Source organism: Mucor velutinosus (assembly GCF_035048745.1).
Source record: "Mucor velutinosus strain NIH1002 chromosome Unknown tig00001567, whole genome shotgun sequence".
Classification (NCBI taxonomy): domain Eukaryota; kingdom Fungi; phylum Mucoromycota; class Mucoromycetes; order Mucorales; family Mucoraceae; genus Mucor; species Mucor velutinosus.
Window position 1 is genome coordinate 543,822 of NW_027041896.1, and position 23,325 is coordinate 567,146.

The 23,325-nt window shown below is 44.3% G+C and overlaps 6 protein-coding genes across 6 annotated transcripts; 4 read left to right on the forward strand and 2 right to left on the reverse strand.

Annotated features, from left to right (window-relative positions):
- Nucleotides 1-30: 30 nt before the first annotated feature.
- Nucleotides 31-9,672, reverse strand: ATC70_012058 (uncharacterized protein; the record flags this gene model as incomplete). The annotated part of the gene is made up of 7 exons (XM_064831241.1): nucleotides 31-319; nucleotides 378-829; nucleotides 891-3,299; nucleotides 3,349-3,491; nucleotides 3,543-4,431; nucleotides 4,483-5,936; nucleotides 6,003-9,672. The coding sequence occupies 7 exons, from the start codon at nucleotides 9,670-9,672 to the stop codon at nucleotides 31-33; spliced, it is 9,306 nt and encodes a 3,101-aa protein (XP_064688109.1).
- Nucleotides 9,673-10,075: 403 nt separating this feature from the next.
- ATC70_012059 (uncharacterized protein) lies at nucleotides 10,076-12,290 on the reverse strand (the record flags this gene model as incomplete). Its single annotated transcript, XM_064831242.1, has 8 exons — nucleotides 10,076-10,271; nucleotides 10,352-10,742; nucleotides 10,807-11,185; nucleotides 11,252-11,280; nucleotides 11,402-11,414; nucleotides 11,476-11,716; nucleotides 11,770-12,154; nucleotides 12,209-12,290. The coding sequence occupies 8 exons, from the start codon at nucleotides 12,288-12,290 to the stop codon at nucleotides 10,076-10,078; spliced, it is 1,716 nt and encodes a 571-aa protein (XP_064688110.1).
- Nucleotides 12,291-13,304: 1,014 nt separating this feature from the next.
- On the forward strand, nucleotides 13,305-14,867 carry ATC70_012060 (uncharacterized protein; the record flags this gene model as incomplete). Its single annotated transcript, XM_064831243.1, has 1 exon — nucleotides 13,305-14,867. One exon carries the CDS (start codon nucleotides 13,305-13,307, stop codon nucleotides 14,865-14,867), a length of 1,563 nt encoding a protein of 520 aa, XP_064688111.1.
- A 439-nt stretch (nucleotides 14,868-15,306) lies between these two features.
- On the forward strand, nucleotides 15,307-18,060 carry SKO1_5 (Transcription factor; the record flags this gene model as incomplete). The annotated part of the gene is made up of 1 exon (XM_064831244.1): nucleotides 15,307-18,060. One exon carries the CDS (start codon nucleotides 15,307-15,309, stop codon nucleotides 18,058-18,060), a length of 2,754 nt encoding a protein of 917 aa, XP_064688112.1.
- Nucleotides 18,061-18,222: 162 nt separating this feature from the next.
- ATC70_012062 (uncharacterized protein) lies at nucleotides 18,223-18,756 on the forward strand (the record flags this gene model as incomplete). Its single annotated transcript, XM_064831245.1, has 1 exon — nucleotides 18,223-18,756. One exon carries the CDS (start codon nucleotides 18,223-18,225, stop codon nucleotides 18,754-18,756), a length of 534 nt encoding a protein of 177 aa, XP_064688113.1.
- A 1,263-nt stretch (nucleotides 18,757-20,019) lies between these two features.
- On the forward strand, nucleotides 20,020-22,899 carry ATC70_012063 (uncharacterized protein; the record flags this gene model as incomplete). The annotated part of the gene is made up of 15 exons (XM_064831246.1): nucleotides 20,020-20,152; nucleotides 20,219-20,310; nucleotides 20,383-20,417; nucleotides 20,494-20,597; nucleotides 20,658-20,690; nucleotides 20,741-20,783; nucleotides 20,840-20,924; nucleotides 20,978-21,151; nucleotides 21,207-21,351; nucleotides 21,412-21,690; nucleotides 21,744-21,993; nucleotides 22,054-22,356; nucleotides 22,416-22,514; nucleotides 22,567-22,705; nucleotides 22,768-22,899. The coding sequence occupies 15 exons, from the start codon at nucleotides 20,020-20,022 to the stop codon at nucleotides 22,897-22,899; spliced, it is 2,046 nt and encodes a 681-aa protein (XP_064688114.1).
- Nucleotides 22,900-23,325: the final 426 nt, after the last annotated feature.

Below are 23,325 nucleotides of genomic sequence, written 5' to 3' on the forward strand. Positions count from 1 at the left end.
TACATTTTTTTTTTTTTATTGTCTAAATGATTATACTTTTTTGTTCACCTGCTTTCCCTTGAGTTTTGCACCAGGAGCAAGCCATTGTGTGGGACCATTGTAGTATTTACCGAGCAAGTATCTTCCTTTGACAGTTAATTGATCATCTTCATTCAAATGACGAGTGGATGCAGATATGGATCGAGCCAATGCAGGCGATGCTGATGCTGAAGAAGATGCTGTGGTGGTAGGGTGTGAATCAGCAGGCGAGGCAGTGTCTGTACTGTCATGAGCAGCAAAGTGTCTCTCTGGTGATGATTCCTTTTTGGATTTCTTGAGCCTACGATTTAGAGGTTTAGACGTTGGACTCTAATGAGAAGAAAGGTGGGCCTACTTACTTTTGCCAAATGTGTTTCTTTCTGGGAGACGGTGGTGGTGGTGCTTCAACAGCGTCCCACATGTCACTGGAATGAGCTGAATGCAAAGAAGCAATGTCTTTTGGATCCAAGACATCTTCCACAGACGATGATTCCGACTCCTCCTCCTCTCCATTGACAACAACATCATAGGGCTGTTTACCTTTGACAGTAGATGCATGATCCGCAACATAGATGGGTGTGGTGTACATGGAGACGCTCGAGTCAATTAGCTTGGCATTTTCACGCGGATGACGGCGAAGGAGCTTTTCTTTTAGTAAGGCAGTACTGTTGTGCAGTAGAGCGGCCCTCATAAAATCCTTCTTGATGTTGGACACAAGTTCAAACCAGGACCACGTTTCGTTACGGAATTCCAGTGTAGGCTGTTCAAACGCAAAGTCCCTTAAATCTTCGATATTCTTCTCTTTGGGACCCTACATCTTACGTGTTACCATTTGCTCACTAGATTGCCTTACAACAACTACGCCAACTTACCTGATAACTCAAACAATGCCGTGCACCAGGAATCTTTACCAGAATAAAGGCACGATTGCTGGAAGCACGCTTCTTCATGACAGATAAATCATCCGGTGTCTTGAATTTAGACAGTTTGTTGTTGATACTTTGCTGTTGGTGCTTCTTAGTCTTTTTGTTGCTGTTGCTACTACTACTTTGTGGTGCTGGAAGTATGGTGCTGGATGACGGGCTGTCGTTGGGTGTTTCCTCTACATCATCTCTGCTGCTAGAGGACATGAACAGCTGGCTGCTATTACTTAACTTTTGCGAATCAAAGGAAGCACTCAAGTTGGCACTCGATGCTACTGGCGCAAATGCCACAGAAGACGATGCATGGTGTCTAAACGAGTTATGATCAGATCGTTCACTGCTGCTTGGCTGGGGTATAATGATAGCCGAGCTGCTGGAGTCTTGCTCCATAGAAAAATCAGACGCATCGAGTGGTGCAGGTGTGTTATTGTTGACTGTCGTTGTAGGCGCAGATGTGGAAGATACCATCACAGCTGCCTCGGGTTGCAGTTGTTTGCTGTTGTTGCTGTTGGATGCTTGTTTCTCTGGCGGAAACAGATAGTAAGCCAACTGTCTGCCAAAACTATAGGTCATCTGTACACGCATGGGATGCAGGTTGATTTCCAAGTGCTGGATCACAGGAATACCACCCACAGGAGCCAGAGAGACAAAATAGCATCGCAGCATCTTATGGCGCGAGAAATCGTACGGCTTGCGAGAATCGAAATAAGGGCCTAGCACATCGGCAAACACAGGCGAAGGCGACAGGTTCTTGACCTGCAAAATGTCTACTTCCAAGGTGTTGATAGAGGAGTGGTCTTCTTTGCTGACAAAATTAAAGGTAAAGTTGGTCAAGGCACACTCGCAAAGAGGTACTTCGCCCTTGGACAACATCTCCCACTCCATCTTTTCAGCGCAGAATACAAACTTGAGATTGGTCTTGGGTTCGTGGTAATCTTTGCGTTGGTTACTCTGCATCAGTTTGATGGCCTCCATACCGAGATACAGCTCTTCCAGCGTATCATAAAGTGCCAAGCGAATAGATTTGAATTCCTCGATACGCTTCTCATCCAGCAGGGCCATGTTCTGTCGATATTGATCTCTGGCATGCAGTAATTGACGTGCTCTGCTCTGCAGATCCACAATTTTCTCCGTAGCATCGTACAAACTGGAGCGGTCAGCTGCCATCATGATTTCACGTAATCGAGCCAGACGTTCCTTTTTGGCGGGCTCCTTGTACAGCAACAAGTCGGTGGCTACTTGATAGACGGCATTGTACTGCGATGAATCAGCTGTCAGTTTGAGCGAGGGAAAATTGAGCTGTACTGAGTCACAGCGATCTTCAAACGGATGCACTTGAGAGTAGACGTTGGTGTTTGTCTTGATTCTGAGTGGATTGTACTTGTCATACTGCAATGTAGCTGCAATACGGTCACCGATACGCTGGAACTTGTCTGATCGCTTGACGTAACTGATCAGCATCTCCGGTGGAATCCATGCCAGCCAGTGATCGCTCTCCTTGGCACCGTAGTGGTTATCCAGCAGCAGATCTACGCTGTCAAACTGCTCTTTTTTCGCTACAAAGAACTGCACGTTATCCAAGCTAACTACCGTGCGATGCTTGACCATCTCCATTTCGACATCCGGGTCTGTCTCATCAATGATATTGAAGCCTTTGACTTGCGTGCGCTCATTGGCTACCAGGACAATGTTATCAGGATCACAATCACTCTGGAGACTGATTTGAGGGTTCAATAAGTCAACCAAGTAGCTGCTCTTCATGACGTAGTTGTTGGGAATAGTCTTGAGTTGCATCAAGGGGCTATTGACGTTATCACTCTTGGACATGTCGACTGTATCCGAGTCACTGCCATCCAGCGGTTTCTCTTCCTCTGTTTCATTAGGTGCGTAAAACTTGGTGTCCTGTTCAGACAGCAGTTTGGCAATCAGTTCCTCTGCCATGCTCGTGTCCATACCACCTTCATCGTCATCCAACACAAAGGGCTTGTGGCTGTGGCTGTACTGCATATCAGACGCTTCAATCAAGTCTCGCAAAAACTTGACAGTACGGGCCGTCATGTAGTAGGATAGTGCACGGCGATGGTCCCTGAGGTCCAGGCCGTGATACAGGATATTGCGCACAGAATTGTTCCACAGGATTTGAGGGTTATGAGCAATATAGCGTACCTTGAAGTAGCCCATGAGTTCCTCCCATTGCGCCAGCGAGTCCTTGCCAAAGATGGTGGATTGGTTGTACGCATCTGATTTCTTGTTGTGCACGACATCTGGCATGTCTTGCGTAGAGAGTTCCTTGAGATAGCGTTGCAGTAACTCGCGCTTTTCGTACAAGATGCGGGTCTTTTCTACAATGGCATCCGACTGCACTGTATGTTAGTGTATGGCATAGCCTCTACTTTTGCGTACTTGCCAGTTCCTGAAGCGCCTTTTCATCAGATCCATGTTGGAGTCGCTTCATTTCTATCGTGTGCAGTCGAGTTTGATGCTTTCGAATCTGTACATCGATCGTCTGACTTCTGTCATGAAGCAACGTCATTTGCATTTCCCGCGTATCTACAATACATGTTACTTATGGACGCCTATCCATGCACTCAGACGACTTACCAACTGCTGTCCCCAATATACAATCATGCGTGTCATGCAAATACCTAAACTTTTGTACATCATCCTTGTTGGTTTGACGCAAATAATAGATACAGGGCGAAAATGCAAACGGCAGCACTTGAATCGCAGGAAGAATATCAGGCGTAGCCACACCCATTTCGATGAAATCATCCAAATCCACCCAGTCTGAGGAATCCGAATCAATGTTGCATCTGTAGTTGAGTCCTTCCATCATATCCAACCCATTATCACTCTCATCCGACATGTACTGCTCTGCTTGCACAGGAACGCTGATGTTGTCTGCAACTCCACTCGAAAAAGAGGAAAAGGCATCATCAGTGCTCATGGCGTAACTGGCTTTGACAGCACGCAAATCAATGTTCTTGAGCTGCACTTCCGCTTCCGTCACAGGCCAGTTTGCCTTGAGTCGCTTTTGATCCAGCTTGTAATTGGCTACATTGACTATCTCTCTGCGTTGGTGGATGTCGACACTGAACGCCTTGACAAACCCCTTGAGACCTACAGAGTCGCCCAGTTCTTCAGTGGTTACTTGCTCTGCCACCACATTTTCATCCTTCATAAAGTAGCCACAGGTCAATGGGTTTACGACCACCTTGTACTTCATGGTGCTCATATGACGGCCAAACTTTTGCGTGGGCCTTGTGTCTAGCTTGGGAAACAGGGAACCTGCTCGCAGTGGATAACTCATGGCACCACCAAACAGTCGGAACCAGGATACAAAGTGATCGATGAAGCCCGGTGTCAAGTGCATTGAGTTGCCTGTAACATTCACTTTATCGGATGCATCAGGCTCGTAGTCGGACGTCTTGATGATACTGATGGACGTATGAATAAAGTCAGATCTAAAGCCTCGATACGCATCGTAGTTCTATGGTGCTGCATTAGTCGCACTGCTTGTATTGACTAGCACATAACTCACCTCTTCATGCACGTTCTGTGGTGCTTTCAACTTGACCTTGTAATGCGGCAAAAAGTGCAGTAATCGACTCTTGTGTACAGCACGCGCTTCTGGCATCACATTGCTGTTTTCATCACAGATATCACAACGAGGATTACACATGCGCTCTAAATGACAGCCTAGCCCCATGCGAATACCTCCCGACAGCTTGAGTGCAATCTTGACAAAGCGAGATCCATTTTCGTCACTACTGGACATGATGGATGAATTGAAAGAAGACATGGACACAGACTGACGGATGTCTTGTTGTTGTTGTTGTTGTTGTTGTTGCTGCTGCGTGTCTCTACAACCACTGTGATCTGCTGCAGTGATATAAGGTGCTGAGTATCCACCGCGCACAAGATCAGGCACACCGAATGCATAGTCGCGACTGATGATTTGCATGAATTCGCCTTGTGGGTTTTCATGACCCAACAACCAAACCACATCATTGCGCCACACTTTGGCTAGACCAAACCCTTTTTCGCTCATATCGTAAGGATCGCGAGACCCCTTCATGACCATGGCTAAATCACCACCACCCACAAATGAAATCTTGACGCGCGTGTGGATGATCAGTCTGACTTTATCCCAGAAGCCTACCTTTTGAGAGGGATCCACCGGTGGTTTGGTGAAGGTGTCCATGACACGCGTAATGTCTTGAATCGCAGGTTGATAGGGCACACACCAACAGATATGAGACAATGCTGAATTGTGGACGTCGATATTGACAATAGAAAAGAACTTGAGTGGTGTGGTGGTACGCACAATATCCATGGCATAATGCGCATCGTTTTCATCGACAATGGTGAGATGGATGCTACGAGTTGCGTCTAAATCACCCAAATCATCGCCAAACACGTAGTTGCCAGACAGCGTCCATGCAGCAGTGGCATGAGGCACATCGTCCAAGGTAGATATGTCGTTATCTTCTGGGTTGCTGGCCAGGGGTGGTACTGAGATGAAAGGGATGGGGTAATCGCGCAACTGAGCCCATGTCTCGCCTGATTTCCAGTCCAAATGAAAGGGGAGTATGGTGGACAGTGGTGTGTCTAATGGCTGCCCTTTGCCCACGTCAAAGATGAACTGCCTGGTTTGATCCAATTCGAAATCAGGGTGTCTAAAATCCAGCGAAGTGTGCTTCATAGTGAGATCCAGTAAGGGCGGGTATTTGGGTAGATCCACGATATGGATACGGAACATGTCAGACAGGTATTGCGTCTTTTCATCCGTCACAGGATCGTCAGACATGTCGTCCAGCTGTCCGCTCGCCATGGTATGTCGATAATTGGCACTCTGAATACGCACATAGGTGGCGTGTTCTTTGGACAATGCAGCGTCAATGTGTCGTCTCCACGAGTTGGAGTTGTGTTGCTGTAGTTTTTGCCATGCTTCATTGACACGCGCATCCGCTTCCTCACTGGCATAGATGGACGCTATATGAACATGTATATACATGAGATGATGCGCTCTGTCATAAAAAAAACCACGCCAACACTTACCCTTGTCCTTGTCATCACTGCTAGGCTGCATCAACGTTTGTGCCTTCATCTCAAACGCATCTTGAATAGCAATACGATTTGCTTGCTCCAACACACCCGTCTTGTAAATAGACCGAAGCCTTGCTTCAAATGGATCATCTTCAAACTGAAAGGTAAATAAATCACACACCAACCGCATATGAGGAATGACGGTAGGTACATGCTTTTCGTGGGGACCGAAAAAGAGAAACGCGACACCTTTGGACACACGCGCATGGGTTGCTTTGATGGCTTTGATCAGTGTCACTGTGCTGTCTACAAAGTTGCACAGTTCGTAGCCGTAAGGGATGCGCATGTACATTTTAGACATGGTCAGTTGGTTGGTTTTGGTGAGTTGACCTGTGCTGAAATTCACGTCTTTTTCAATCGAAAATCGCATATTGTCTAGTTCGAATAACTGATCCCAGTGATCGGCTTGCTTGGGTGATACACCAAACAGGGTGACATTGCGAATGGCCATGGGTGGCATTTCTCCATGATGCTCTACTTGGTTGTCCCATTCCATGCGTAATGTGTCCATACGCAGGTACAGCTCCGTGGTACCTCCAGGTAAGAAGATGTGCACGTCGGTTCGATTGATTTGAAATTGAAGCTTGTGCAGAATTACCTTGCTCTTCTTGTTATGGCGCGTCAGGTCGTCATGGTGCGTCTTGCTGCTGTTGCTCTTGGTAGACGGAAACAAGTGTTGGATGGCCTCCAATGTGTACATGGCAGTAACAAGACAGGCATAGTGATTTGTAATGGAATACTGAGCACCGTTTTTCTTGACCACAATAGACGGCACAAGCAAGATGTGATGGGCTGAATCCAGTAGCACTTCAGTGCGTGTATTGATGCGCGATACCCACATGATTACTGCCTTTCTGTCTTCATGTTGATGCCAATCATGCTCGTCCACAGCAGCATGGTCTGATCGAAAGATGCGCTCAACGATAAAGTGCTGAATGGAGAGTCGAGATGTGCCAAATGGAATATGCTGGCTTTTGGTGCGTTGCTGCGTGTCTTCGTTCTCTGTGCTGGTGTGTGTATTGGTAGAAGATTGACTCAAATTGCTCTTGTGTGTCTTGTGAAAGACACGAGATCCACTAAACACCACACTGACCTGCTGAATAGACGCAATCACGCGCACATCAATGTCCTGTTCGGGCGCATTATCCAAAAATCCATTGGGTATTACTCTCTTTCCCTTGAGTCCACGATCCACACCTTCCAGCACAACAGCAGCATCTGCAATTACGACACTGGTCTTGAGGATGGACATGTAGTCAAACAACGCACTGTGATCTGACGGACGGGCCGTCTCTGGACTTGCTGGTGTAGGTTGTTGTTGCTGCTTGATTTCTTTTACCACTTGCTCCACTACGTTTCTGGCCCAAAATTCCATCTGACGCTGTCCATCTTGTGTTCTTGTCCACAGATTCAACACGGGTCGATCAATTACTGTATCCACATTGATATGATGTGCGTCCGGGTTCCAAATAACGCGCGTATTTTGTCGATGGATATTACGCACAAAACTAACATGGAGGCGTGTATGTGCGTTGCATTCAAAGTTGCCGACAGAGACAAAGTAGTTGGGATCCCCCACATCAGGCGCATGATTCTTGGGTGGCGGAGTGGGCGCGTTTTCTGAAAAGATGTCAAAGCAAGTGTTTTGCACGGTGAATCGCATGGAGGTCTTGTAGTACCACTCTATCGCCTTTCTGTCGCTGGATTCGTTGGGTTCCTTTGATTTCCAGCTTCGTCTAAATAGGCTGATCCACGACGGCCTTGATTGTGTTTGTATACGCTGCACAGCGCTGGAACTGGCTTGGAATTCAATGTGATCTTCGTCGGCAGCAGCAGTGCGCGTCGTAGTGTGTGAGGGCTCAGAGTAGCTTGGAAGCACGGATGTAGGTCGATTCTTTTGCGCACAATAAGACCCATTCGCTTCAAAAGTGATGCCTGACCATGATATGATTCCCGTGTGTTTTGTTGTTGCACACTTGATGTGGATAGAGGGCTTGTCGATGCACACGGATAAGCTACCTCGAGGCACATTTTGCGCCACTTGCTTTAACTGATCCTCTGCAGGCTGTGGTGAATTCTCTTTTGTTTCTGCAATTGATTTCAGCTTGGAGAGCATGCTCGCTTTCGACACATCCAAATAGATCTTGGGTTCGTGCATAGACAGTGTTGCGTCCAAAAACTTTCTATTCGGTCGCAAGTCATCGTTCCATACTAGGGTTTTGGCATCGTCAAAAGCATTAGGCAACACGTCTAAATCAGTGGCCAGTCCAGACACCTGTGCTGCTGGGCTAATCACAGATTGCGATACATTGACTGTCCACTTTAGCTCAGGCAAACTGATCAACTGTAGCTGTCGGTGAGTGATAGGCAGCGATTTGTCCATGATGGCCCACGAACTTGCTAGCGAACACTGGAATTTGTAGTACGGATCCACACCTCGCACATAACATTCCGATACGCCAGACACATGAACACCTTGCAGCTCGAGTATACTAGAGCACATGGATTCATGTTGTGTTTCAAGCGTCGTGGTGTCCATTGACAGTGTGACAGAACGGAATAACTGGATCATGCTGGATTTGTTGTGTGGCGTGGTATCTTGCTCTTCCACCATCAAGGGGTTGTCCACATGCTCGTGTTTTGGCTTCTCTCTCTGCACTGACTTTGCACTGCCACTGACGCTCTTGACCAGATCTATCAGCGGGTTGACTTGCACAGCAATAGCGCCCATACGAGTACTGACATCCACATCCTTCAGTGTCACACAAGCAGCCGACAAATGACAGGAAATAACAATCTCTCCTCCTGATGGCAATGTCAGCATGTCCACATCCCCTCTTCCAACCACAGATATCTTGCCCATATTGACCATGATCTCGAAAAACTTTTCCTTGAACAAATGCTGGGCTCGTTTTAGCGAATGGCGTTGATGACTGGATCGCATGGAGAATCTATCGCTTTCTTCTAATGTGGGGTGTTGCTGTTGCTCCAATGGCGAACAGGGCATCGAGGCATTGGGTATATTGGATCCACGAGGGAGTGTTACATCTGCAAACAAAATGGAGCTGAAATTGATGTTGTGTACCTTAATCGAAGCTTGGTCCTCAATATCCACAGCCAGCGTGTCAATCTGAACATCGACATAGTTGGCTAATCCAGACATCAGCAGCTGAGCAGGCAATGCTGAAGTGTATTTGATCACCTGCTTTACTATCGACAGCGAGTACCACCAGGGTATCTTTTTCAACGACGAGCTGACACGAGACAGTTTCCGATTGAGTTTGTTTGCTCTTACTACTCGTGTGTGCTGTTGACGTGCAGCCGCTAGAGCAGCGATACTGTGCAATTGCACATGGATATCCGCAATGTAGATGGAGATGTACGGTGTAGGCGATGACCATGTGGGTCTGTTGCGAAGTCGAAGCTTGAGCTTGCCTACCTTGACGGACCATAGTGCCGTTTCTGAGGATTTGTGATGGTGATAGCGTATGTTGCTGACTGAAAAGAATCCAATGCGGCCAAAACAAAAGTGAAATCGAAGCGCCAAAATGGATCTGATGCATATTCTGATCAGGTAAAAGCCTACAATGATGAGAGCATAATGATACAAGCCAAGTGCCATGATGAAGATGCTAGATAATACTGGATGACATGGCGGAAATAAAAAAAAGCATGGATTAGTTGATCAATGCATGGTTCAAATGAAGAGTTTGCATTTCAAATTGATTTACTTGGGGATCTTGTATTGAGATGGTTGTTCTCACACTGTATCGCTTGCTATTTCTCTCGAGCTAGTGTTGGAGGCAAATAAGAACGTAAAAGAGAACGAGGTTTTTCTTTTTTTTTTTTTTCAAAAGAAAAAAAAAAGGTACTTTAAAAGAATGTCCATAATTAGTAGACACCAACATGGTCCCAAACGCTGATGAGCATTTCGGCGATTCAACAAACACTGCTTCCCCCCATATGATGTTGTAGCAAGCCAAATGTTTTATTTGCTTTTTTTTTTTTTTTTTTTTTTTTTTTTTTTACAGTGGTACAATGGCTAATGGATTCTCAATGGAATAGTTGTTGAGGATAGTATCAGCCCAAACAAACGATTCAAAGCTAAATACATTCAAGTCAAATACAGTAGGATAAGCCTCGTTGAATGCAGGTATCATGGAATCATACATTTCGCGCAATTCCGCTTGATCTTCTTTGTCTGGGTTGGATGGTGTTGCACTGCCATTAATTAAAATGTGTGTGATATTAGGGGCATGATTCAACTTTTTTTTTTTTTTAGGAGCATTTGAGAGTTTTACCTTTGTGACACAGCTGCAGCAGTAGTAACTCGATTGAAAAATGGCCTCCATGGACTTGAAGGATTGGCATTCTCTCTAATCAGGCACAACATCATGATCATGTCAGCTTCTTCTTCCAACTCAAAATTAGCGGATATGATGGCAGCAAATTCAGCGTCCTTGTTCAACAGTCGTTTGGGTGTCATGACAACAGAATCCAAGGTAATGAAATCTTGGCCAGAGAGCTCAATGCTGGAAGCTTGATCTTGAAAGTAGGAAGGGTTCACAATGCTCAAAAATGGAGCACAGGGAGCAAGTTTACCTTCTTTTTCATCTTGGAACATTTGCTGAATCAAATTGCGCTTCTTCTCCTCGACCTTGTAGATGGTGGCATTGAGAACATCCTCTTGGCCTAGTTTTCTGGTCATCAATACGGGGGGAAAAGGGAGGGATTTTAGTAGTATTGAATCGTTTACCTGCTCTGTACATGAGTGCAAACTTTTGCCAGCTTGGAATATGTTCCGTCTCCAAATGAACAGACTGGATGGCGTGCAACTTGCTCTTTAATAGCCCCAGTGTCATTGAAATCATGGTAATTTCGTTTCGATAGCCCACGAAATCCAGTAAGCGAGCGTCTGCGCAGATGGCATAATGCTCTGTCTCCATGCTGTTCATGACAAGGACTCGCATCAGTTGAAAGAAGGATTCGGGCAAATTGCTTCTGTGAAAGTAGAATGTTAGAGGATCTGCATTGCCTGATGACACTTGACATTGCTTCAAGATATGGAGTTTAGTCTCCTGATTGGGATCTTGAGAAAAGTTGGGTTTGATGGCAATGTGATCAAATTCATTGTACTGTTTTGTATACACACAATGTGAGTCAAGACTACTGTGGAGAAAACAACCCCTCCAAACACATACCTCAAAGCAGAAACCATAACCAAGAAGCACTGTATAACAAGGCCATATTAGCATGAATCATTGGCATAATGGCAACTCCTTTATCGTAATTTCAATCATTCCCTCTTCCCCTTCACGACTCTCCCATCTTTACCACTTTTAAACACTCACACTCTTCATTCGACTGTTCACGTTTTAATTAGTAAATGCGTCAATTTATATTGAGATGGCAACTGTTCGCTTACCTTGGGTCCGTAATTATTGAATATCTCATCACCAGTGTTGTGGGCTTGGCCAGCTACAAAGGACAATGATCCAGTTTCAGGGTCACCGTTTCTCGACCAAGTAATCTTTGTGTTGGGCTTATGATTCAATGCATCCACGAGAGGAAACAACACTTCAGACTGATCTGTTGAAGTTGGGTCTATGAGTGTGTATGGAAATGCTCTCGAGGAGAACACGCTATAGCCCCATAGAAAGTCCTCCCTACGCCTCGTGTCAATACCAGGTCATTGCACGCATCCATATCAAACACTGACCATGTAATATCATCCTTGTAAATTTCCTGAGGCAGATGTTCCACCATCTTTTCAAAATCCAAAAACAAAGCCGCTTTACGTTCTCTTGTAGCAGATTCCAGATTGGTGTTTTGGATATACCGTATATCATTATCGTCAAAGATCAATGGCGTCTTGATCATCTTGGGTAAAATGTTAATGTAGGGCCAGTAAAATGAACTTTCTCCCAAATGTTTCTGCAAAAGCAAATACACTGTTTGCACGATGCGGCCAGAGAACGAAGCTAAATCAGGAAGCGCTTTACGAGCTTGTTTCTCCGTGATGCAGAGCTTGAATGGCACGGTTGCAAAATTTTCGTTTTCTTCTACTCGGTCCGTGGTATAGACACAACCAACGCCCTCCATATCTATCCATTGGATGCGTTAATGTGCGTGCCATATTGAAATACATTATCATGTACCATGTCTGAATTCAATCTTTTTAAAGCTTCCGCCGTTTTCCTTGATCCAATTCAAATAGGATTCTATTGCCGTTTCTTCCATAGCGTTCTAATATCAAGTTGTATACACGATAGTGAAAAAGTGTCAAACTATCCAGCTTTGGTCACGCAGAAAATTAGTGTCCTCGCTTTACAAGGACGGCTAAATTATGCTAGGCTGGGTTTGATCTAGCATCACTGTACTGCCGATCTCCGCTATCATGAGCATTTGGATGATATAAATGATGTTCTTCCTAGTGCAATAAGCCTTCATAAGGCTCTTAAGTCTCTGTAAAGCCAGAATGACATCTTCAAGGCAGCGTCCAAGATTACCATGTCAATTTTAGTTCATCAGTGGACCAAATGCCAAGTTTTCAGATGTGAGTTGGAGAGTATGAACAATGCTGCAGTTTTACGCCCATGAGTCATTCTGAACGAATCCTGTGCATTTTATTAATTAATACGAGCCTTTCGGCACTTCGGGTGGTTTTCTGACCTACGTTTCGCTTCGATGGAAACCAACCTACGTTCAAACGACTCTCGCTGCCGCGGGCCATTGGCTAGTATCGCAAAATTTATAGCTAAAATGTTAGAAGAACCCTGGTTGTTGATTGATATAAAATCACTAATCATATGAATGTTTATGCTTCCGATGGTTTTCTACCTGTGCAGCAGTAGCTCGTGCTACCGATTGCCCTTGCGTATCTTAACAAAATACTGCTACTTTCATTTTGACCCTCTACTTGCACATGAAAACCCTTCATATTATCTGTGGAACTAATTCTTATGTGATGGTGCACATTTGTATACTGGTAGATACTTCATATACGGGCAAGTAGTAGATAAATGTCATCCCTTTTCAGTCAAGAGAGTGCCTAACACAGCAAAATTTAAGTGAATTTGAGCTGCGTTTTCTCCCGTTCAAGGCCGTTTTAGATGGTCAGAATAGCACCAAACAATTGCTCTCATCTGGTAGTTACTTTCAGACACTTTTGCTCGGCTTTTTGGGGACCAAAAAAACATGGTCAAAAATCGACCAAAAAGCATGAGGTACCCCTCATGGTTTTCATCGAAAATCATGGCTTTCTCCGCTAAAGATCACAATTTAGGTGAAAAAGGCAGGACCACCAACTTTGGTGGCTCTACGCTGGATTCCAGCCATAATCCAGGCAACAATATGTTTACATATGCTTCATTCTTCAAGGATATCAACTCGCAAAAGAGAACTCCATTCAAGATCACCCCTTCCATTTCTAATAATGGTGTTATCGGCAAAGCTCTTGACTTCACGTCCACCTTCGTTGAAGCCCAGGATGATTTCTCTCTGATCATCGACTGTGTACAGTTCGTCGGCATGCACTTCAAGGAGAAATCGTTATCAAGCTGTCTCCGTGAACAATATCCCAAAGGTCTTGGTATTCGACACCGTGTGGTTGGCAAGAATCACAAAGTCATTGAAATCAACTTCCCCACAGAAGAGGATTGTATGGAAGCCTTGCAGAAAGAGTTTATTCTCCAAGGTGCAACTATCCAAGTCAACAAGACCCTGGACAAGCATGCCAACATCTTTCGAGTTAGCATTTCGGCCATTCCTTACAAGCCGGTGGAGGTACTCCAACCTCTGTTGATCAAAGCCTTTGAAGAATATGGTGATATCCTCAATGTCGGGCTCTGCCACTCCAAGGATGGGGATTGGTTCACTGGACGCGGCTTCGTCACCCTTAATATCGACAAATCCAAACATTATGCAGCCGAGTTGAAGCCTCAGGTCGCACTTGATGGCTCGCAGGAGAATCTCCGCTTGACATGGGCAAACATGCAACCCATCTGTTCGGATTGCCATACCGATGATCACGTCAAGGCTGACTGTCCTAGGAAGAAAAGGAAGGCCTGCCATAAATGCGGTAGCCTTGAGCATCTGATTGCTACTTGCCCCCAGGCTTACTGGAATAGGAAGAAGGACCAACCATCCCAAGACCGTCGCCGTCGCAATTCTGACACCCAGGGGAACCCTCCCGCTCCAAAGCCTACTGGAAGAGAAATTGATCTTCTAGAGCTAATGCAAGTACCCAAGCCGAAGTACCTTAACAAACAGAAGGCAACGACTAGAGGCGAATCCTCTATGGACACCAGTGACACGGAATCGGTTGCATCCGCGGCATCTTCTGAACCTGTGCAAGACGTTCCTATGCAAGCGATTCAGGAGACAATCGAGCCTCATGGCACAGAGGTTATCACTGAAACTTCTAGCACAGAGGTTCCTGCTGACTCTTCAAACAGCGAAGCTCTCAAGGATGACAAACTGGGTGCAACCCAGGAGGATCAATCGGCCAACCAGCCTGTCGCGCCAAGCTCTGACGAATCTGAATACGAAGACACCAGTAGTACTGGAGAGGAGGACTCGGACAGTCTCACCACAGCTAACTTCAGGAATCGTTACAATCTTCGTGATGTCAGACCACCGGTCTCCAGCCGTAAGGATGATACAACGCCTGAGACATCCCACAAGAGGAATGCAATGGATTCCACCCCCATGGGATCGGATGAAGAAGGACATGCCAAGAAGCTCTTCAAGCAACAAGAGCCTCATGGCACGGCGGATGCAGCGTATGGCGCCTCATCAACAACCACTTCATTATAAACTAATGATTGGGACAACACAAACTAAAAATGTCAATATTAGGATAGGTTCCATCAACTGCAGGAACCTCTACAAACAATACAACATCGCTGCTACCAACAGCTTTATACGGCATCTCAAAGGAGAACTATGCAATATTTTACTATGTCAAGAAACTAATGCTCAATCACACTCCTTCGAAAGCATCACCACCAACTTTAAGTACCAATTCCAGTACCACCAAGCTATATGGACCACTCATTGTGGAATAATCAACTTTAATCAAGCTCTAAATTTACAACAATTGCACGTTTTCAACGAAGGAAGGGGTATCTTAGCCAAAATCTCACTCGTTGACAACAATATGCCACCCATCTATATACTTAATATCTATGCACATGCAGACGATTATAGAGCCAGAAACCGTTTTTTTGGCCAAATCACCAGCCACCTCAAAAGCATGCCTGAAATCATCCCTTCATTGATCATAGCTGGCGATATGAACTACAGTTTCGACACCACCACATACCATCATACTCACCGTGCAGGGAAACCCAAGCAGTTTGCCGATTTCTTGAACACCCACTTTTCCGATTGTCTCAATCCAAAGAATGAGCCTCATGCGTATACCTTTCGGCGTGGGTCCACCATGTCGACCATCGACTATATGTTTGCAGGCCACGACATAGCCTCCAAAATGAGTGATGCCACTAACTCGTTTATCAGGCCAGATTGGACAGACCATGCTCTCTTGACCAAAACATATACTACTGGATTGACTAACTGCGGTAAAGGACTTTGGCGAGCGAACCCTCACCTCGCCAAGAACCATAAGTATCGACAGAAACTAGACGACGAGCTTAGAACATTTGTTGCGGTGAAACTCGACAGCTCTCTGTCTGCTCAAGAAAAGTGGGATCTTATTAAAAAGAAGGCCAAACAGGTTACTATTCAGTTCACCAGAACACACGATCATTGGAGGAAGGCTAGAATCAAGACACTGCAAAGTGAAAGGAACAATATGATACGACGCTACAGACATGACACTACTTGCTTGAGGCTACTGTTGCAGGATGTGGAGAACGAGCTAGCCAAGTTGCAACAGGAAATCGTGGATATTCAGCTTCTTAAGGCCGGGAAACGATGGCTTGAAAATAGTGAAAAGTCGCCTGGATACATAAAGCAGACCAGTAAACAACGCCTTGATCAGCGAACCATCCCCAACTTGAAGCACCCTCGTACTGGGGTCGACTGTCTCGACACTGCCTCCAAGCTGAACGCCGCAGAACGATTCTACCAGAAACTGTACACCGAAGAACGGATAGACTCTACCTGCCTGAACAAAATGCTGGACTACATCGACACCACTCTGTCAGCCGACGACGCCAACCAGATCACCGCATTAATAGACTACGACGACATTCTGCTAGGGTCTGCTCGAACTCCCAAAGAAAGCAGCCCAGGATTAGATGGTATCGGGTATGAAATCTTATATCTCATTATATCTCACCCTAGCTGCCGAGACATCGTGCACCAAGTATTTAATGACGCTATCCAGCACGCCAAATTTCCCAAATCATGGCAGGAATCTTGTATTATCCTTCTGTTTAAGAAAGGGGACCGGAGCGATCTCGCCAATTATCGCCCCATCACATTGATTGCGGCCGACTGCAAAGTCTTTACTCGTATTATGAACTCTCGTGTCATACCAGTAGCCAACAAACTCATCAACCCATATCAATGCGGCTTCTTGTCAGGTCGATATATCGGTGATCACGGCATGTCTCTCAGGGTAATTATGGATAACGCTTCATCCGCCAGCTGGCGAAATGCAACCAACTTTGTCGAATACACTGGAATCATGCTGGACAACGCCAAAGCATATGACAGAGTCCACCCCCAGTATCTCTCACAAGTACTGTTGAAGTTTGGATTTCCACCACAATTCGTCGCCTGCATCCTCAACCTGTTTTTCGATAACTTCATCCATGTCAACATCAACGGTTTTCTGACGAAACCTATCGCACAACGACGAGGCATTCGGCAAGGTGATAGCATCTCACCTGTCCTATTCAATCTAGCTATTGAACCGTTCCTCTTATCCATCATCAACAACACTGCAATCTCAGGCTATAGTCTTCAGCACACCAAACTACCCAAAAATGTGCAGATCCCGTGGGTGTCTCCTGCTCCCGTTAAGGTCTTAGCTTATGCGGATGATGTTCTCACGTATGTAAAATCTCATTCAGAACTAACTGAACTCCAAAGAAGACTTAAGACGTACAACCGGGCCTCCAATGCCAAGATTAACTATGACAAGTCAGTGGCATTTCCCTTGCACGGCGGTAGCATGAAAGGGTCTGAAGGCCTCAGAGTCCAAGATCACATCATCAACCGGCTCAAGATGAAATGGTATGACAGCCACTCTCCCGGGTATATCAAATATTTGGGGTACCCCATCTGGTTCTCCAACCATCAACGCGATGTATATGTGTCTGAACTCCTTGGTAAAGTCAAAGCGGCGGTGGCGATATATAGTCAACGGAATGTGTCTCTGTACGGTAAAGCCAACATCGCCAACAATATGATCCTATCAAAATTATGGCACGTCATTCGCATTGTATCGCTACCTCTGGATGTCTTGAAGCAACTGAAGTCCATTATATACCAATTCGTGATGTCTGGCCTCTTCCCGCCACTGAAAGGAAACTCATTTTTCCTACCGCGAGATCAAGGCGGCCTAGGATTGATTGACATTGGAGCTCAACAGCATGCTCTTCAGTTTCGTTATATCAAGGTGCTCCTTCAAGGAAACAAGGGTTCGGTCCCGGACTTTACCTACCAGCTCCTGACCAACGCTCTCCGCCTAGCCCATGACACACCCGACCATGTAGTGCCCCTCTTCTTTAAAGCAGCGAGATACAAGAACACGCTGAATGGGTTCCACCCATTCCACTCAATTTTCGGTGCCATGGACATTTGCCGCCAACGAAGCTCACTGTGTATTGATTGGCAACGGAGGCCAAGCGCGCTGACCATCCTGAGTCTCCCCCTCACTGCAATCTTCACCTTCGATGAAAATTTGGAAGAACTTGAATTTCTACAGTGTGAAACCGCCAAAACCAGCAAAGTCCAGGAATTTTTCAAATACAATTCGGAGCAAGCCATGTTTCAACTTGTTCCCAAGTCCACATGTAGCAAGAGAAACACCTGACTCAAGCTTGAAAAAGCCCTCCTACGACAAGAGTTGCATTATCAACCATTCGTACACAACAACAGCACTGAAGATGGTATCGACCTGAGACCATTTGCCGCATCACTTCGCTTCCAACAACTATCGATCCTTCAGCTCTCAAACAAAAACGTTCGTTTCATCATGCAGTCATTGGACACATTAGACGTTGGCCGCCACTTCAACAACAACATCTCCAAAAAGCAATGGACAGCCTTCTATAAAAACGACATGCACTACTCGGCTCGTAATCTGTGGTACCGGATGCTCCATCAGCAATCCCCTAATAAGCTCGCCCTCTTCCAAAGACACTTGCCCAATTTAGAGTCTGATCACTGCGATCTATGCAACGAAGTAGAAGATGCCAAACATCTTCTAATTAGCTGTGCTCACAAGATCGATGTATGGAACTCCACCTTCAATGAGTTCCTCAGCTATCCCAAAAATGCTGACCCTCGCCTCGTCTACAACAACATTATGCTCCTCAAACTAGAACGCTATCTCATATACAGCTACTATATGCAGTTCACTATATATGACTTCTTCGCCACTATTATGCGTATGATTTGGAGAAATCACTTCCAACAGCTCTACAATTATATACCTTTTGATCCCTCTGTAGTATGCCGCCAAATCCGCGCCGAATTGATAAGATTGTCAAATCTTAGGAAACTCTAAATAGCTTATATATGGCACGTCACTTTGTTTACATACACTTGTCCATCCCTTGATGCGTTTAATTTATTTCTAATAAATCAAATATCATCCAAAAAAAAAAAAAAAAAAGTTTTCATCGAAAATCAAACGATCGCGTTTTTCACCTTAAAAATGGAGACTTTTACTATGGTATATCTTGAATCAAAATGTTTCTATCAATCTAAAGCAACCTCTGAAATCATCTTTGTGAGACTTTGATATGTAAAATTTCGACATTTTGGCCAGAAACCTCTTTTTATATTTTTACAAATCATTCAATAAGTGTATTCAAAACATCTATATAACTTGGTACCATTGGAAGCGCCTTGAAAAGTACTCCAGGAAAGTTTAAGGAAGCATGGGGTGATTATCATACTTCACTTAGTCGAATCTGCAAAAATAGCTTGATCGAGTTCAGAATCATTAAAATTTGTCCAATCTGGAGACAGACTATTAGTCTGGGTTTGAATTAATTATGGCTGGTGGGGCTGGTTGATCATATATGAGCCAGGCCTGACAGATGCCTAGAAACTCATATTGTAAAAGTGTCTAGGGACTGAACATTTATTATAATATGACATTCAAATTCATGTAAATTCCTATCAACAACCACCAAGGTGTAGTGAAGATGGTACAAGAAGCTTCGCTCAATGCTTTAGGCGGGGGGGGGGATAACTGGCTATGAACTATCGACCAAATGTTATCTTTGCATTCATCGATACAATCAAGGGTTTTGAAGATAATAACAGTAGGATAAGCAGATAGACAATATGAAAGTATAGTTCAGAAGGCAAGATATTCTACTGAAGTGCAATTAGATATAATCACCTAGAAACCATTTGAGCATGCGATCAGCAGTGCAATCTAAAAAGAGTAACTTTATTATGGCCATAGACGATTGCCTTGATTTACATCACAAACTTGCGAGTCATTGTATGAAAATGACTATCATCAATCACTCATTGAATTCTGCCCCATCCTACCGAGAACCCTGCTGCATTCGCTGCAAACGCCATTGTAGTATAGCTTGATTAAACGTCTCATGTAATGCGTGCTATCAACCGATATGTCCAACTGAAACTTTTTCATGCCTCAAATCATGAGGAAGTGTGTCGGGAACTAAAGGAAAAGAAAAATTTTATGTGTGGTTGGTAGCTAAAGCAATTGAAAGCTCGTTTTCTTCACTTGAATAATTTAACAGACTTTTTTATATGCTATATTTATTCACTTAATTTATAATAATAAATGCAAAAATCACATAGCGGACAGATAGTCATTCCCTCAAAAGCGCCTTCCGTGATTCCCATCGTTGATCCAACTGCAGAAGGGGAAGCTTCTGAAAAGACGACAAAAGTTGTACTAAAACCACCTCTAAAAGGTGAATGAAAGAGATTGCGTTGTTGTTTGTTGTGATGCAAGACATGCTGATTTATGTAAATTGTAGGAAGCATCAATGGAAAGAGGCTTTGTAGAAACGTTATTATTCATGGCTATTGTAAATATGAAGGAAAAGGTTGCGAGTTCAATCATGATACGGTGTGTATTTTTGATGTCATGAGTCATCTATTTTGTATCCATGGCCGACTAACGCTTTCATCTCTTTTCCAGAATAAGCCTACGTCTCCTCAAACAAGCCCTGAAAAGTGAGTCTTTATTCTCTATTTGAGCATTCTACAGTTGACATGATACACACACATTTTGGCTAAACATCAACTTTAGCAAAAGCAAAAATCGCAATCTAGCAACGCTTCCCTTTCAAGCTGTTTCGTCTGTATCAGCAGATAGTGTCAACGCACCTGAATTCGTTCCTAGATTTGCAGTTGGTACTTGTTTGTAACTTGATATTGTCGTCGAAAAAGATGGTTAATATGTCTCTTATTCAGATTCCAGCGCTGCCTCTACACCAGCAAGTAAAGGTACTTCACACCATTTCTCTACTTGGCTGTTTATTGAGACTTATTTATAGACACAAATGTGATCGATTTCACCGCTTTGGATCCTTCGATAACGTAATGCTTCTCGATTGAATTTGCTACATGTTGATGCTCATCCATTGCTCGTTTAGAAACCAACAACACTCTTATCAGTCTGAGCAATCCAACGTATCATCCATTACGAACGGATTTTCTCAATTTGGATTATCAAATGATGTAAGAAGGACTTGTGTTTTCATGAAACGAGATATTGATGTATGCGCAATCAGGCGAATGGAAATACAACATCACATCAACAACATCAGCAACAGCAACAGCAACCATCGCTACAACAACAGCCTCAATCACCTTCGCAAATGCTGGCAGGACTTGGCATGGTCCCATCAACTCAAATGGATCCATACTATTACATGAATCAGCAAGCAGTGTATCCCAGACAGCCAGTGAGTATTTGGACATTGGCCATCGTAGAAACGTAGTGATTAAACGTTGCCGTAGTTACAGCATCACTTGTATTCAGCTCCTCTGCCTCATGTGAGTAACTTGGCACCCCATCAAAGAACAATCCAGTCATTTTTCATCCCGGATAACCTTCGAGAGCAACTGACAGAACGGAACGAAGCTCAACTCATGACCACGCCTGGTATTTATATACAATGCATCCTATTGCGATGAGTTTCCTAATGTTGTGTTATTTGGGTAGCTCGAGATTTGGGTCTGCCAATGGAAGTACATGTGTATCACTCTCTTTATCCACTAGACACACATGGCGAAAAGTCAAGCTCCTTCTATGGACATCCATCATCCGTCTACAAAGCAACATGCAGTGTTGATGGACGTACCTACGCACTGGTTCGCATTGAAGGATTTAGGTTGGTAAATGAACTGGCAATGCAAGTAGTTGAAGCATGGCGTCGCATTCGCCATTGCAACATTGTTTCCATCCGGGAAGCGTTTACCACTCGCGCTTTTGGCGATTCTTGTGAGTTGTGGTCTAATGCCTGTAAGCATACCACTGATATTCGTTCTTTGTAGCGTTGATCTTTGCTTACGACTATCATCCATGCTCGACAACTATCTATTCCACCTACTTCACAGCACAAGGACAGGCAGCCTTGTATAGTTCTCAGCTTCAGCAATCGAATGGAAATCCTCGTTTGATTCCAGAAACAACCATTTGGAGTTACATTACTCAAATTGCATCTGCTTTAAAAGCAGTGCACGGATCAGGTCTAGCAGCCAGAGTAATTGATCCAAAGAAAATTTTGATTACAGGCAAAAACAGGTAATACTGGATTCATGCATAGAATGAATCATGGCTGAACGACAAGCTGTCGCCCTATAGGATTCGATTAAGTGGTGCCAGCATCTTGGATGTACTGCAGTACGATGGTGTTTTGAACGTCGCTAGACAGCAACAAGAGGATCTTTTGTCGTTTGGCAAGCTTGTTATTGCGCTGGCTTGCAACTCGCTTCAGTCATTCACTGACATTGCACAGTCTTTTGAACACATTGCCAGATTCTATTCACCAGATCTGAAAAACTTAATTTTGTATCTACTCAGTAAACCTTTGCCCGCAAAGAACATTGATGAAGTCATTGTCATGATTGGCCCTCGCATTTTGCATGAGATCAATTGCAGTCAACTGTAAGTATACGAATGGCATACAATCAGGTCCACACGCTGAATAACCATGCATTTGATAGCTATAATGATGAATTAGAAAGTGAATTATCTAGAGAATTAGAAAATGCTCGGCTTGTTCGACTTATGGCCAAGATGGGATTCATCAATGAACGACCTGAGTAAGTTGAATGATCACTGCGAATAGATTCGGGTGCTAAATCTGTAATACAGATTTGATATGGATCCAGGATGGTCAGAGACGGGCGATCGTTACTTGATCAAGCTCTTTCGAGATTATGTCTTTCATCAAGTGGATGAAAATGGTCGACCTGTTGTTGACATGGTCCATGTGTTGACTTGTTTAAACAAGGTACAGTAATGCCATCGTTTCGAGTATCAGTAGGCACTGACTTTTTGTTGATGTCTTCTTAGTTGGATGCAGGTGTGGAGGAAAAGATTATGTTGATGTCCCGAGACGAGCAATCTTGCCTTATTGTTAGTTTCAAGGAAATCAAAAACTGCATTGTATCGGCTTTCAACGACTTAACTTCTGGTAGAAAATAACAAATAAGAATCACAAAAAAATTTGAAAAACAAATAAAAAGCTCTTGATTAAAAAAAAATATGGTTGATTTAAGTGTTGATTTCTTGATATCAGTAAGAGAAATGTTAACTGATGCAATAATTTGCATTGTAATGACCCGGCTATTAAGCTATGATTTGACCGTTAGCTAGAATACACCCTCACTGAGCAATCTTGACATTTTACCTCAGTTCAACGAAATCAGTGCAGTGAGATCAGTTACTCCAGAGGCAGCCTAACCTTGCCTTAATGATTCGCTCATTTTCTTAATTCGTTGGGGGGGGGGGGAAAGCTTAATTAGTAAACGAGAGCAGCAGCTTCTTGTTTTTGACCGTTGTCACTCAATATTATTTGTACAGACCATTGCATGCTACTTCAATTTTGGTTAACGTGTCCACTATCAAATT